The following is a 16762-nucleotide window of genomic DNA, read 5'->3' on the forward strand; positions in this document are numbered from 1 at the left end:
AATTTTCTGCGCACATCACCCAAGAAAAATTAGAGGGAACATTGCCTGCAAGTGGAGCCAGGTTCTCAGGAGGGTCTAGAGAGACTCTCCTGAGGACTCTTTTCAACTTTATTGTTTTTTTTTAATGGGCGCCACCATCTTGCGAGTGGCAAAATCACTCGCAGTGGCGGTTGTGACCGCTCTCCAGAGCAGTCACAACGCGTCCTGGGGTGGGTGTTTGGTGTCGCATAATGCCTCGCTATCGTTATATAAAGAAATGATGTTAGGTCAAATGATGTCTCACTGCTTTTAAGATCAAGACCTCTATACAATGTATTTTACATTTGGGGTTTACTTCTCCTAAAATACCTGTGTATGTGGAATTTTATATATCTATTTTTGTATATATGTATATTTGTTAATTTGTCTTTTTTGTATGAAAATTAATAAACAGTATTTTTAAAAAAATAAATAAAAAATTAAAAAAGGAAAATATATATATTTTAGCCAAAATCCTTATGGAAGTCTGTGGAGGAATGCATTTCATTAGCACTGTCATAAAGAATCAGCTCATTGTGAGAAAATACCCAACAATATCACAGGACTGACAACAATAGCAGCCTCTTTGTCTGCTGATAAATAACATTTATTGGAAAATAATGAAAATTTGAAAAAACTGTTTTCTTGTCAATGTCAATTAACACTACCGTTACACTTCACTTTTTTCTTTTTATGGGACGTCCCCCTTTAATGACTGTAGACAGCAAAACATATATCAAGTCCAAAGTCTAGTAATGGACTGCATGAGATTTAGTGAAACACAATCTTCAAAGAAAGATAGCAATTGAAAGAGATGCTTGATAAAAAGTTAGGTGGGCACCAAAAATATGGATCTATTTAGAATGTCTGGAATACAGAAATGAGTAGGACGTAAGCAGAGTTTTATGCATAAAGTAAGCATAAAGTTCTATGATTAAACTAGAGTCTGTAGTGTATCATTTACAAGTGTGTTTGAAGCTCCTTTGACAAAAATCAGCTAAGATTTGTGTGTTGAGATACAGGATAAAGTATTCCAGATGAACTGATGTCAGTGTATACAAATGCAATTCCAGCAAATATTTTGTGAGCAAATGTATTTTTCTTAAACAGTCAAGACTCCTAAAAATCGTGAGAGTGTATATGTTAGTTCTCTAAGAAAATGCTTAAATCAAGAATATTTGAAAACAAGCAAAGTGTATTTTTACACAATTATGAAAAGAGCCTCTTATGCAGGGGATTCCAAGGTTTGGGGGCAGCCCAATGCCTCTTAATGCACAAGTGATCCTTTTGAGATTGATATCTTTGATGTCTGTTGCTAATTGTTTGCCTAAAATTATTTACTACCTCACATGCTTTATAAGTTTGTTATCATATCATGAGCATATTTCTGTGCAGAACTGGAAGCTTGTAATTACTTTCTCTAAAATAACCTTGTGTTGAGTGCCGGTTTTCTTCAATGTAGTGAAGATCTGAGACACAGTTGTTTAGATCCAAACAGGGAACATATGTAGAGAGTGAAGAACCGTTAACATAGATTGCAGGGGCCCAACACATTGTATTATACAACTGTTCAAAGAAACATATCCCCCATACATGTAAGGAAGGGGGTGTGTTGGCTTATGTCAAGTCTGTCTGTTATGGTAACAACTGGTTATATAAGGTCCTTGAGGAGTGGAACTTACCTCTTTGCAACACGGTTGTCATGGTCAACGTTTATTCCTGCCTTTCGCTTTCAGTTTGTTTTTCTTATTGTTCTTATATATATATTGGATATAATTTGAAGGTTCAACAATAAGTTGATTTAGAGAGCCAAGTTCTGGCAGTGGCTGAAGGCACCTCAAGCTGTCTATTTCATGAGCACCTGTCTGCATTTGTGTTGCTACTGGGTAAAGTGCTTGTGGTCTGGGGTTCCTGGTATGACTTTTTACATCTTTACCTCCCCAACAACTAAGATATTTATCGGTTCTTGCCAGTGAAGGATAGACCAAGAACACAGCCCAGAGACATTATATCATAACACTAGAGCAAATCACACACTGCCAAATGTGATAGATAATTAATGGAGTCCAGTCATTCAGTGTCAAAAAGCATAACAATTAACTATTAAGTAGTTATGAAGCAAATAAAATAATAAATATATTATTTACTTACCAACAGTATCACATGGTTCATCCTTATGGACACAAAAATCCATCCTATACAGAAAATGAAATATGTGTTAACCTCAAATAGAGCTGTTGTTAGGCAAGTTATAGTTATGTGATACATTTGTACAGATTTCACATGGATCAGTGGGTAAAAACAAAAGCCCCTTGTTATTAACTACAGCTTTTGCACAGTGCAGGTTTAGATTAACAAGACTATTATAAACATTATTTTATTCTTAGAGGAGGCTTGGGGTCAAAAGGCTAAAAATGCAACTGAGATTTTCATTTAATGGCTCATAGAACATGAGTACAATACTAATGTGTAGCATAATGAGCTCATTGTGCTTTAAGGATAGGTTTTAATGCATTTAAGTGATATGCATTAAAAATGTTTAGTCTCTAATATATTTGACAATGAACAGACACATGGTGAAAAGAAGGCCTATAATATGCTGTTTAAAATGTATTTCCTCAGCTAAGGCAATTAGTGTAGTGATATAAAAAAAAACAATTACATCAGAATACTCTTAATACAAAATGTTTTATTCATAACACAGGTAACATAATATAAATAACAAGAGATTCTCACACTTGCTGATAAGATAAGCAGCAGCGATGTAAGAGGAGTCATATAATTATGGCTGTTAACATGATCGGATATTCAATTTTCTTAAAAATTAACATGTTAAATCAACTGTATTGTTATCAGAGTTGTGAACTTTCCATTGCCTCTCTGTTACTACCATTCCAAATCGCTCCCTTTTTATCTTAATTAAAAAAATTAATTCAATGTGTCAAATCAATTATAGTGAGATGTTCTGATGTCACCAATGATGCCAGTGTGGGTTTGTTGTTTCACATGAGTTACTTGTTGTCACATGACTCCATTTACATAGTTAGGCTGAAAAAAGACATGCGTCCATCAAGTTCAGCCTTTCCCATATCTCCCATATCTCTTGGGAGCATATTTCTCGCTGTTGATCCAAAAGAAGGCAAGAAAAAATCCATGGATCAAGAAGCTGTTTCCCCCATAATTTAAATAACCTGAATATTATGTTTTTGCAAGTATACATTCAATTGTAGTTTAACCCCTTAAGGACAATGGGCGGTCCCTAAACCCATTGAAAACAATGGATTTTGAGCCCGTACATGTACGGGCTTTGCCATTAAGGGGTTAAATGTCTGTACAGACTCTGATAAAACTACCTCTGCGGGCAGAGAATTCCACATCCTTATTGTCCTAACTGTAAAAAACCCCATTTCCTTTGCCTTAGACTAAATCTCCTTTCTTCCAGTCTAAATGCTTGACCATGTGTCCTATGCATAGTCCTGTTTATGAATAGATTTCCACAAAATGGTTTTGTATTGGTTTGTATTGGCCCCGAATATATTTATCTAATGCTATCATATCCCCTCTGAGGCGCCGTTTTTTTAAACTAAACAGATTTAAATTAATTAACCGTTCTTAATAACTAAAGTGTTCCATTCCTTTTATTAATTTTGTAGCGCGCCTCTGCACTTTTTCCTATAGTGCTATAATATCCTTCTTTAGAAAAGGTGCCCAAAATTGCACATCATATTCAAGGTGTGGGCTTACCATTGATTTATAAAGGGACAAAATATATTTTTATCCCTCAAATTGATGCCCCTTTTTATACATGACAATACCTTACTGGCCTTAGCAACCGCTGACTTACATTGCACATTGTTTCCTAGTTTGTTGTCTATAACAATTCCCAAATCCTTCTCATTTTTCTGTTTATCCCTAATGCACTACCATTTAGGGTGTAGGTTGCTTGTGCATTCCTTAACCTAAAGTGCATAACTTTGCATTTATCTACTTTAAATTTCATCTGCCATTTGTGTGCCCAGTCTATCTAAATCCCTCTGCAGCAAAATGCCACGAAAGGGGCATCTGCTTCCCAGAATATGTTGCTCACACCCTTACTCTTTGCCCGTTCTTCATGGACAGAAACAAACACCCCTGCGCTCACCCCTACTGTGATGGAAATTGAGACCATGTGGTATGAGTAGAAATAGGAGCAAAAATACAAAATATATGTCAGTAATACATAAGATACTATATGAATTATTTGAAATAAATTATAGAAATAGTAAAGGATTTAAAAAAAAAAAATTGTCCTACCCATCACCACTGCTGCCCCTGCGGAACAACCTTGATTTTCCCCCGGGACAGGCCCCGGGCCCTTACGGACGGCCTTGTCGGATTACGTCCCGCTCTCTAAGTTTCTTGCTGGACATCGTCTGCGCTCCCTGACGGACATATGCGGCGACTCGGGGCCTTCCCTCCTGGAACGCTTTCAGTACTGTCAACTCTCCCGTTATTTCTCATCCCTCCTGGGGTCCGGCTCACCCACTAGGGCTCCTACTCGTTTTGAATCACTATGCACCAGATCTGAACTCCCGGCACATGGTGTTTCCCTACTTTATCAACTCATACTTCAGCACCCGAGAGCCGAGCCATTACGTTTTCAAAGTCTCTGGGAACAGATGTTGCGCATTACGCTGGACCAGTCGGATTGGGACAAGATCTTTCTTCTGACAGACAAGTGCTCCAGACAAACGAAGGCGCAGGAGACTTCCTACAAACTCCTTACCCACTGGTACATGACGCCTGTGGCGCTCCATAGAGCTTTTCCCGACTCCTCTGACAAGTGCTGGCGCTGTGGTGTTGCTCCTGGTACTCTACTCCATATCTGGTGGGACTGTACTAAGATTGCTCCGTTCTGGTCGAGTGTCCATGAGACGGTTCAACGCCTTTCAGACGACCCTCCACCGTTCCTGCCTAGTTTTTACTTGCTCAGTCATACCACTCAGTCCATTGCTGGCTTCAAAAAGTCGGTGACCCGTCATTTACTATATGCTGCACGGTCGCTTATCCCGCTCCACTGGAAGGACGCTTCTCCGCCCTCCTTTCGTGAATGGATCGAACGGGTCGAGTCAGTCAGGGTGTTTGAAGAGCTGGTGCTGCAATCCGAGGACCGTCATGCACAATATCTCCGGACGTAGTTTCACTGGCTCTCATTTTTGGCGGACCCTCTTACTAAATCTCTCCTGCTGCAGTGATTCCGCTACTTTGTGTTGTGAGCTGATGGGTGCCGGGTGGGACCTCCGTCCCTGTGTGTGTGGTTTGTTTCCTTTTTTTTTTTTTAAATTTTTTTTTTCCTCTCTCTCTCTCTCTCCCTGGTGTCTTGTTTGTGTGTTTGTCTCCTTTTTTCCCTCTTGCTGTTCCCTCTGGTTCCTTACCTTGATTCCTTTTTCCCTCCCGGGTGGGTGGTGGGGAGGTCTACTTGTCCTGTGTACTATGCCTTATCACACCGCCTTTATTTACTTGGACGCCGCTGTTTCTTGTTTGCTCATGTTCTGATAAGCCTGCTTGTTATTCTCACTCTGTAAGGACCGCTGTGTCTCCGTGGCTGCCCAGATGCCGGTGTTACCTTTGATTCTGTGCTGCCTTTGCCACCGTTTCTTATTTGCTCATGTCTGATAAGACTGTTGGTTATTCCCACTCTGTACGGACCGCTGTGTCTACATGGCTGTCCAGGTGCCGGTGTTACATTTGATTTTGTATTGCCTTTGCCCGCTGCGTCGGGTATTTGTGCCCAGTTTTATCTCCGTGTGCCCTCCTCCTGTCCGTCCTATCCACCGGTACTCCTCCTCCCTATTTCCCTTTTTGCCCTCTCCCTTTTTCCCTATTCTTCTGTTGTTCCTTGAAAACTAATAAAAACTACATTTACAAAAAAAAAAAAAAAAAAAAATTGAATATAGAATCACATTAATTGTATTAGCTTATTACAGAATATTCTACATAAGAATGTCCTAATTAGTGGCGTCCGCATATTCTTCATTTACAAAGAAAATGTTATTTATCGTTTCAAAGATAAAGGGCAGTTGTTTGTAGGTAGCAGAAAAGTGACAGCTTCTGTAGTTGGTTGTGGAAGCTGAAATCCTACTCCTAGTTCAGCATTCCATATGTCAACATTGACACATTTTTATTCATCAAAATGTTTTACAAAGAATCACACGTTTTGTGACTTTTTTCTTTTGTAAATTAGGCAAGGATACTAGCGGTAGCAGTTATTTCAGATCCCGCGTGGAATGTACAAAAGGCATTTCCTACAAGCAAAATATTTGTTTAACTCGTGCCTGCTTAAGGAAGCAAGTAAGTGGTCCCTGCAGGGGATTTTGAGATTATACCATTGCTTGAAACGTTTGTCAGTGGGACCCAGAGGAGGTGAGGTATATTGGATAACTACATTATGTTCAACAACAACAAAAGACAAATTATGTATGTTTACATACTTTCAATATATATATTTATATATTATTACTCTAAATTTGTTATATTTTATATGACCAATTTATGTGTTTCCATTTTATCAACCTGAAGCATAACATGTATTGTTTTAGTCTTGTCTGGAATTATTTGGAGAACTATCAATATTGCTTCTACTTTGGTTATCGAGAGTTGATCCTCAAGGCCCAATAAACTGGAGGTCTTCAGGGTCTATCAACCTAACCACAAGCAAATAACCATCTTTATGAAAGAATATATTACTCTTTAGAGCAGTCAGTGAATTCTGAATTAAATCAAGATAATCTTTTAAATTATAATCTGCTAATAAAAATACCATATATTTTATTAGATGTCGGTCTCTTTTTTTCCTTTCACCTTCTAATAATCAGAGGGCAACAGGTGTGATAATGCTTGAGGCAGAAGCCACCTCTGATCTATTGGAAAGATAGCATATCTTACAAGTTAACCAGTGGCTCATTTCAACAGCCAGAGGGGTACAAATTGTCAAACACTAGCTTGAGATCATATGACTTAAATAGTTGAAATAGTGTTGACTGCAGTGTAATGAATGCATGACAACTACTTCAGCCTAAGTAAAATGTATTTAATTCGGGGTAGAATCATTATGTGCAGTTATATTGTTTTACAGAAGTACTATGGAAACACACGATGCTTGTCATCTAGCTTGGCATGCTGCTTTGTATTACTATTACTATTTACTTGTTTGTATTTATATTAATATTTACTTGCTCATATAACTATTAGTATCTACATTTTATTAAGCTGAATGCCTCATAGGGTTGCCATAAATCACATTACTTGCTTTAAAAAAGTGTTCAGTGAAATTTCCAAATCATAGTCTTCCGGAAGATTTATGTAAGATTCCATGAGTCAATGGTTAAAAAGGAATCTAAACATGAACGGACAGATCTCAAAGCCAACAATAAAATCTTACACACAATTGGTATGCCAGGGACATATATCAAATATTGCAAATACAAAGCAGATTCTGACCCACAGAAATAAAAATAAAAAATCAAGAGGCCAAATGCGGCCCGCCGGACTTCGAGGTGCGGCCTGCGTGAGCAGGGCCGGACTGTCCCCCGGGAGATTTCCCGGTGGGCCAGCAGACCACCATTCAAAGCGGCCGCACGACAGCTGCTTTGAACTTCATGTCCATGCGGCCGCTTTCAAAGCAGACGTCGTGCGGTTGTAAGACCGCCTCCTCGGGCCGCCTAACGAACTTTAAGCGGCCGGCGTGTACACACCGTGCCGCCCAGTGGCAGCAGTAGCTCTTCATCCAGACCCTTTTAAGACGTGACATTCAAGGGGGCGGTCTAACAGAAGCGTTTCTCCTGACATGGAGAGGATCGTCACGTCGGAGGACAGCAGGGAAAAAAACACAAAAAAGTAAGTATTACCAAAAAAATAGTTAGGGGTTATTGGAAAGTGGAACTATATTCAAGGGGGGGGGATTCCCTTGGGACAAAAATTAAATGATACAAAAGGGGGGTTGTGACATTACAAAATCAACAGGGGGGGTGGCTGGGGGTAATACACATGGCAGTGAGGGCATCAACAGACAAGAGGCTGGCAGAACCTGTCCTGGTGTGTGTGTGTTTGGTTGTTGGTGGGGCAGAGCCTGTCCCGGTGTGCGTGTTTGGGTGTCAGTGTGACAGAGCCTGTCTCGGTGTGTGTGTTTGGGTGGCAGTGTGGCAGAGCCTGTCCTGATGTGTGCGTGTGTTTGAGTGTCAGTGTGGCCGAGCCTGTCCTGATGTGTGTGTTTGGGTATCAGTGTGGCAGAGCCTTTCTTGGTGTGTGTGATTGGGAGTCGTGTGACAGAGCCTGTCCTGGTGTGAATGTGTTTGGCTGTTGGTGGGGCAGAGCCTGTCCTGGTGTGTTTGGGTGTCAGTGTGGGAGAGCCTGTCCTAGTGTATGTGTTTGGGTGTTGGTGGGGCAGAGCCTGTCCTGATGTGTGTGTTTGGGTGTCGGTGGGGCAGAGCCTGTCCTGGTGTGTGTGTCTGGGTGTTGTTGTGACGAAGCCTGTCCTGGTGTGTGTGTGTTTGGGTGTCGGTGTGGCAGAGCCTGCCCTGGTGTATGCGTGTTTGGGTGTCGGCGTGGCAGAGCCTGTCCTGGTGTGTGTTTGGGTGTCAGTGTGGCAGAGCCTGTCCTAGTGTATGTGTGTTTGGGTGTTGGTGTGACAGAGCCTGTCCTGGTTGTCTGTTTCCTTTACTTACTGTAGGAATAAATAGAACTATTTATTGTTGATTTATCCAGAGATAAAACACCCTCTTCACCCTCTACACCTGTAGTCACTTCAGAGGACAAAACTTTCTTGGCCCAGAAAATAGTGAGAGGAAAAGTAAAGGTTTTGTGTTATTTTGTGTTAAGATTAGTGGCACTAAATTGTGGCTTCAGGCATCCCGTGTATGATGACTTTTTTAGTGCACTGATTACTCCCAGTCCCACATAAGATTCTATCTTGTATTATCTTTTATGGCTGAGCACTGATGTCATCTTTCTCCAGTACACAGTACAGTACAGTACCGAGGAGTTAAGATTCTGTCTTATTTATTTCCATAAAATGGCCACCTCAGCACCAGGCCCGTGATGCTCTTAATCCGGCCCTGCCTTCAGTGTGCATCACCCAGCTTAAATCCAGCTTGTACTGTGCTACAGCCTTGTGCAGTTTTATTTGGCTAAACTTGTTTTAAATGGTTTGTGGACTGACTTTTTTTTACTGTTTAAGTAATTCAGTATTGATAGAATGACACATAAAAGTTGATCAAAAAAACTTTCCCACTGCTTTTTTCATTATCACCAAATTAACCCTGTATTAATATGCATTATAAAGCTAAAAAAGCCATATTTTCTCTCAGTGAAAAATCAGTGCGTCTCACACACACATACATTTCTGATGAAGTGGGCCACTGCAGAAAAAACTTGGACATCCCTGTTATATGGCATTATAAGTTATACATTTCACAAAACAGGGGAGTGGGTAAATGAAGACATTTTAGGAAGAAAGTGGCTATTGATATTATATCTCATCTTCAATATGCCAACATGATTTGTAATAAACATTTCGCTAAATCCTCCAAATACATCATGGATTCCATATGCCTTGTCATAGACACTGGTAACTGTATGGACACTTGTCCTACTCCTCATCTAAGTAGATGAGATCACTTTTATTTGCCATGAAATAGTATTTTAGATGTGTTAAAAAAGATAAATCTGATTCAAAGAGGAAGTCACATGTTTTACTGCACACATTCTAATGCATTGTGCCAGGTGTCATGCTAGTCTTCGGAACGGGCTAAAGCGCCATCATGCCAAAAGGGGCCATAGAAGTAGCACACAGAAACACTGCAGAGTAAGGGGAGGCTGGGGTTAGATTTTCAGGGAAAGGAAAGAGTCATAAAAAATCTGACATTGCTGTTACTTTAAGAATATATGTTTTTTACTTCAATTCAGTGCTAATCCTTACACATGCTTGAACTTTAATTATTGGCTCTTGTATGTCCATAACCCTAAAAAAAAACTTCAGCTATCAGCATTATCTTACAAAATCAGTGCTTTATTTAATATTTTTTGTGACTATGTCTACTAAGAACAAATGTTGACTTGAGTTTGTTTCCATTTAATGGCCGTAGATGAAAAATGTGCTGGACACGGATCACAGGAAATTATGAGCACAGTGATCTGAGTGACTTTCAGAGTAGAAATGAAAAAAGATTTATAAGGTAACTCCTTGCAATATGATGCACACATAAGAGTCTCATTTGAAGATAAACCATTACTTTATTTAAAAAGACATATTTTTAGGGAAGATATCTACATTCTCAGGCTAAAAAAAGGATAAAAAATGGCATTAGTAATCAACTATATTTGTATGCACATTTCTTTTTGTTCCATAAACAAAATTTTCTTTTACTTATTTTGTCTAAAAGAAATTCTAAACAAGGTCTTTTTAGTTATATAAGTTCCATATTCATCTTAATTACTTCAATGCTTTGAACTCTAGGAACATAAATTAGACATTGGAAGAGAGCGATGATAACCTGTTACTGCTCTAGGAGTCTGGATCCCAATGGTAGATACCCAGAGGTAAAGCTGGAAGAGGCCCAGTGGTTGTTTGTACATTTATCTAAAATACTGTGCAGGTCAATAGCTGAACAGTACAAAGCAGTATGAGGTTCTGGAAAACATCTACATGCCTGGTTACACATGGATAGAGCTCTGTGATGATATTTGCCCAAATCCAAAAATGTCTGCAAAGTGTTCATACTCGAGTGAAATGAGATATATCAAATGATTAAAATGTTTGTGCCTGTAATAATAATTGGTTTCCTAATTGTGATCTGTTGAAACCTGATGTTATGGAGAAGCATCAGACATTGATCCCCCCTCTTCTCCTCCTTCAAATCCTCCATCAGTGACAGCAAGTAAACAACATATTCAATAATTAGTGACCACCTCCAGATCTGGAAAGTTCCATAGAGTGTTACAAAGAAACGCAATTTCATTTTGTACCACTGCTCAAAAAAATGTTTACATCTTAGTTAAAGCAGAGGTAAAATTGCTACAAAAAGTTACAAAACCTCTTATAAACCATATTTGCCTCAGTGGTTATTATGAAGTATTTTGCTGTTTAGGGGAGAGCTGGCACCTTCTGGCCCAGTACATACACACTAACACACATACTAGCAGACACTTACACACATTTACTAACACACACATGCTAACAAACACTTACAGACCAAAGCTAACACACACTTCCTCTGAAACACACTTACACATAAACATTTATACTAACACACACTTATACAATCATGCTCACACACTTACACATTCACACCAACACACATTCATGCTCACGCAGTTACACATTCATGCTTACACACACTCCTTCACACGTACATATTTACACATACACATTCATGCTAACACACACTTACACATACATTCTCTAACATACATACATACTCACTAACTCACAGTCTCCCTAACCCCCTTACTTTACCCATAGCTGCAGTTTTCTTTCTGGCTGCTAATGTGCACGCGACCTTGCTTCTGTGTCATGTAACATTCCTCTACTTGACCCCTCTCTGGAATAGTCAAGATTTTTCACAAAGGGCTAGCCCAATGTATATATATCAAACCATGCACTGCAACTGATGTCTTGGGAGAATTTTAAATCAGATGGGTTAAATATTGTCTAGGATGTTTGGAGTATAGTATAAGCATATGGGCAATATTTCTCAAGTTGGCTTGACTGCATTACCCATCATGACTGTTGTTTTACTGGCTGGTTGGGGAAATGTACTTTAGAGTTATCATTAAGGCTGAGGAACTAGGCATATCTGATATGTCTCCTCTGAAAAGGTGGCCAAGTTACCTTGTTATGAGAACTGCAGCATCTACAGCTGAATACTCTTCTCCCCAGCTTGTAGACATCTCCATATTTACATCATTCTTCTTTCCGAATTCTGCCAGCTGCCATTTACAAAAGCTCTCCAGCATTTTTTCACCATGGTGCCCTATGTACATGTCTACCTGAAAATGAAAAGCATTATTAAATCAAGAGTTTGGATATAATAATGTATTATTATTATTATTTTATATACATCTCATTCATTATATAGTATCAAATGGTGTAATGTAATTAACGTATTTGTTCCATATAGGCCATTTATGTAATTCAGTGATACTAACCACTCTATTTATCAAGCCAACACAGTGGATTAGCCAATGTTCTTGGGTTTTCAACAGTTTTAAGTTTTATGTTTCAGAGCAACATGCCTTGAGATACCTATGGGATCTATGTAATTTAGCTATCTTTGTCAGCACATATACTAAAACTGTAATAATATAAGATTAGCATGGCCCCTGCACAAGGATGACACAAATTTGTGATGCATTTCACATTTTTTTTAAGTTACTTTGGTAAATGGTTTGCAGGATAAAAATCAGACACGACTATAGAATATCAACATCGATAGCTTGAAGGAGAAAAAACAGAAAAGGGGATATATATGGAAGGTTTGAATACATAATATGATGTAATCTAAGTAAGTTTTAATTTACTGGGGTACACAGAACAGCCTCCTAACAGAATTGGTAGATGTTAATACAGTGAGGGATTTATGCTTGCATGGGGTATGCAAATACCTGTCCCTAATCATAAAAGAAGACAAAGGACCAATTAGGGATTAAGTCTTTACATCAAGAAAACTAGATGGGCCAAATGGATCTTATCTGCCATCAAATTCAACTGAAATGATCTCCCTTTTAACTAGAGGATTCCCTGATGATGTCATGGTGACATAAGTGTTCTCTATAGAAATATTTAATATATTTTTGTTGGTGTTGTGAAGAGGGGAAATGGTTTACTTCTTTTTAGTTTATTCCTCTTAGTCAGCAACATATTCTAGCCTAGGTTGACAGGTCCAACTATCTGTAATTGACTCAGCACAGGACTCTGCACGCAAAGGCACTTTGTACTTTTAAGAAATGGAGAGCAAGGATATGATGTCATATCCTGAACCTCCATTGTAAGAATGAGGGACCCAGAAGGGCCAGATCAGGGTGCTGCATTGTGTCAAGAATAAGGCAGCACCAGAGATAAATACATGTCTGCTTTTAGTCACCCTGTGATCACAAATCATATATGATCATCAACACAGGGATCATTAAGAAAACCCTGCAGGGTACCTATTAAATTGGCAAATCTTTCTGCAGTGTTTGTGCTGAAACTTCTATTAGGGCTTTCAAACACAGTCAGTTTAAAAGTACTTGTAGCCAGTATTATTACCCTGAATCTAGTGGTCCTTTATAACTACTACATGTTCCCAAAAAGAACACAATATACACTCACCGGAGTTTCATGAAGAAGAACCAGTTTTGTAACCCGTAAATTCATTTGCACACCAAGGCTTTTGTGCTGGAAAAGACTGTAAACCTACAAAGATACATTTAAATAATTAATTAACACATGAAACAGCATGTTTTTCCTTATCTGTGTGCATGATTATCCCAAGCAAGGAAAAGCACCATGTATTTTTGTAATATTTTTGTAATATTTAGTCTCTTCTGTGATTTGATAAACATGTAGCTCTCTGGTCTGTTAAAAGATAAAACCACAAAACTGAAATTAACTATACAATTCTCCTGGAATTTTGAACCTATTATAACTGCTTTGATTAGTCGATGGTATTCATTCGGTAAATTGTGGACACTAAGCATGTAGCTAGGAGTTGAAGCATTCAATCTTACTTATTTAGCTATTGCTAGTTTCTCCTACTTTTAGGATGAAGTTGATATAGTCAGATTGTTGATACTGAACAGGCTAATATGAATTAGTATATAGCCGTTATATGTTTGGGTAGCGCCTATAAAATTCTTGCCCCAAGCTGGTTAATGCTTTGCAAATGTTACCTTTGCACATAGCATGACATGGTACTGATGCTTCTTCATTACAATGAGCAAAGAGGACATTTACCCTCTTGGCATATACCAAGAGGGTAAATGTCACCTTCTGGGAAAAAAGCATTGACATCATTGTTTAAATTAAATCTTAGCTATAGTGCCTCTAATTTTTATTAGAAGCGTTGAGTGAGTTGAAAACTACATAGAAACTGCTTATACTCTATTTTGCATCTACTCCATATTTCTTACCCTGCTGGCTGTAACTATTTACCATGTTTAGAATAGTGAGAATGAACTTCCGTGTTGCTTCTGAGCCATGATAAGAGACCATGGCTGGATCAGCAACCACCACGGTTTCTATGTTGTACTCTTGCATCTGTTTGTACGAATATCTCTTTCCTCGGCTAGTTTCTGGTGCTTTATAATTCTTTGTTCTCCTCTTGTCTGTAAAAAAAAGGATAAAAGGTCATAATTTTACTCCGATAAATGTCTTCTGGTTAGAAACAATTTAATTGAAAGTTACATACTCTACAGAACCTTAAGGTTAATGTGTTATTTCCAGTTTATGATGTAAGGTAGGCCCTGGTGTTGACAGTATATCATTACGCACTGCAGCAAATTGGAATCATATATCATTTTTTATTTAACTAACTGCCTATTAGAAATTAACTTCTGTACGTTGTTAAAATTCCTCAAAAGCTACATCAGAATATGAATGAGAAAACTAGTCAGTTATGTACAACTATAAATAAGTATGACTTTTTTCTACATATATATTTTTTTATATATATATATATATATATATAATGTATATAATGTATAAGTATATCTACATTTCTACTATTTAAAAAAAAAAAAGAATAGATTGGAACTACCATAATACATCATTTAAATTGCACAGTAGCTGTATTTATATTTTGTATGTATGTATGTATCTATGTATTTTCAACATACTGTATATTTTCCTATATAATGTCCCTGAGCTCTAGATATAGCTCGATTGAGGGATGTCAAATCAAAGTTAGAACTTGTTGTTCAGCACCGGTGTAGCTGCCAGTAAGTCTAATGAATGACCCCGACAGAAAACCATGTTGTGTCATTTCGGTACTGACTATTTAGCTGTCCTATTTGTCAATGCTAGCCCTACAGATGACAAAATAATCTTCTTCAATGGAAAAATGGTAGCTTTATTTTACTTGAAGAAGAGCTGTCATCTGGAAGGACTGTATGGCCAAGCTACTCTGTAACTCAAACAGATGGATTTGTTAGAAAGACAAGATGAAAATATGTACTGCCATGAGGAAGTGATGAAAAGTTGCAATTTTGGTGGGGAGTATGTGAGGACGTACAATAGGTACCACCGGTTTTAGAAGCACTATTTTTATTATCTGTTGTGACTGGTAGAAGTAATCAAATGTGAACATTCTTTAAAACTTGTCAGTGATCTCTACAGAAAGTGAGTTGAAGTCTGGTATTAAAATATCAGAAACTTTTGCACATGTAACTAAAAAAGAGAAAGTAAGGAATTACATTTTAAGTTGTCAAACTATGAGATCTCTATGTTTTAGACTTTGTTATTGTTCTACACATGAGTGTATATGCAATAAAAAGAAATATATACACATAGGATAATAACTATATATTTAAATGAATACGTTCATAAACTAACAAGGGCTACAAAAATAGTTTGTATATAATATTGAAGTTTCAAGTATTTTATTATCAAAATCAGAATTAGAATATCCACCCTAAATAATTATTTATAAAGGCACTCGCTATAATTCACCCTGTCTTGGTCTGAACAAGGGCTTTCAGCATTGCTAGTCTGGTTCTCTGTCAACTTATGACCAAGTTTCAGATACAGTGTATGCTTTATGATTTACCTGGTTGCTAGTTACATACTGACCATTTTGGTTATGGTTCTGAATATTTTTTTTTTTTTTAATGCATATTTATGCTCATGCAGCATGCAGCCAGGCATACCCAGCTGCTGGCCACACGCTGCACCCCCCTGCCACTGGAGGCCACTGGGGCACTGTCCAGTCCAAGCCTGGAATCCAGCCCAATATCTTCAAAACAATTACAATGGTTAATAAAACAGTACAAAATAGGTCGTTTTTATAAATTAATTTAGTTATGCTAAATTATGCCTAAAAAAAACTGTGAAAGCAGTTATACAAAGGTTCTAAATGTGTTGGCACTTTATAAGAAATCAATGAAGATGATAATAGACAAATAAGCATATTTTGCGTTTTCCTATAATTAGCATTGTAGCTCTATGGTGAATTAATCTCATCTTTTTTTGTACAACAAGCTGTATACAGTTAAATGGTATATTTTGTATAATACTGTATAAGAAGAGTTATTCCTTAACACATAAAAAGCCTAACAAAAAAACACCACCCCAATTTTGTTTTATGTACATCAAAATAAGCAGTTTTATAATATGGAAAAGTTTCTCCTAAGTTCATAGAGAATTTATATTTTTACCTGAAAGGGTAAAAAAAACCCAGAAATCTGTATCTAAAAAACAGAAATCTGTGATGTCATCTCTAATTGTCCATGAAAGGGAGAAAATTAGATGAGAATGTAAGAGTTTCCATTTTAACAGCAAAACATACTCACAGTATGCCGGCCACATACAGTTTATTTGGGTTAAAGAATTTTTTTATTAATGGGTATAAAAATGTGTGGACCCATATAATAAACAGCATTACATTTCCCAGGGATTGATCTAAGTGTGTTACAAAGGGTCACTTATTTTTTAAGGTGCTAGTTAAAAAAAATAACAAATAAATGTCACCACAATCACTTACACCGTTTGAGTAAAAAGTTTATGTATTCCCAA

General features: G+C 37.8%; 1 protein-coding gene and 1 pseudogene across 1 annotated transcript in view; one reads left to right on the forward strand and one right to left on the reverse strand.

Annotated features, from left to right (window-relative positions):
* Window positions 1–16762, reverse strand: part of ADAMTS19 (ADAM metallopeptidase with thrombospondin type 1 motif 19) — an 82247-nt gene that overhangs the window by 49973 nt on the left and 15512 nt on the right. The window contains exons 4-7 of the mRNA XM_053473656.1: window positions 14186–14358; window positions 13364–13447; window positions 11885–12042; window positions 2170–2213 (exon numbers count right to left, since the gene is read on the reverse strand). Of these exons, the coding sequence (XP_053329631.1) occupies window positions 2170–2213; window positions 11885–12042; window positions 13364–13447; window positions 14186–14358 (459 nt within the window). The remainder of the gene's footprint in view (window positions 1–2169; window positions 2214–11884; window positions 12043–13363; window positions 13448–14185; window positions 14359–16762) is intronic.
* LOC128468800 (uncharacterized) lies at window positions 12320–12418 on the forward strand (annotated as a pseudogene).

Source organism: Spea bombifrons, chromosome 1, assembly GCF_027358695.1.
Source record: "Spea bombifrons isolate aSpeBom1 chromosome 1, aSpeBom1.2.pri, whole genome shotgun sequence".
Lineage (NCBI taxonomy): Eukaryota > Metazoa > Chordata > Amphibia > Anura > Pelobatidae > Spea > Spea bombifrons.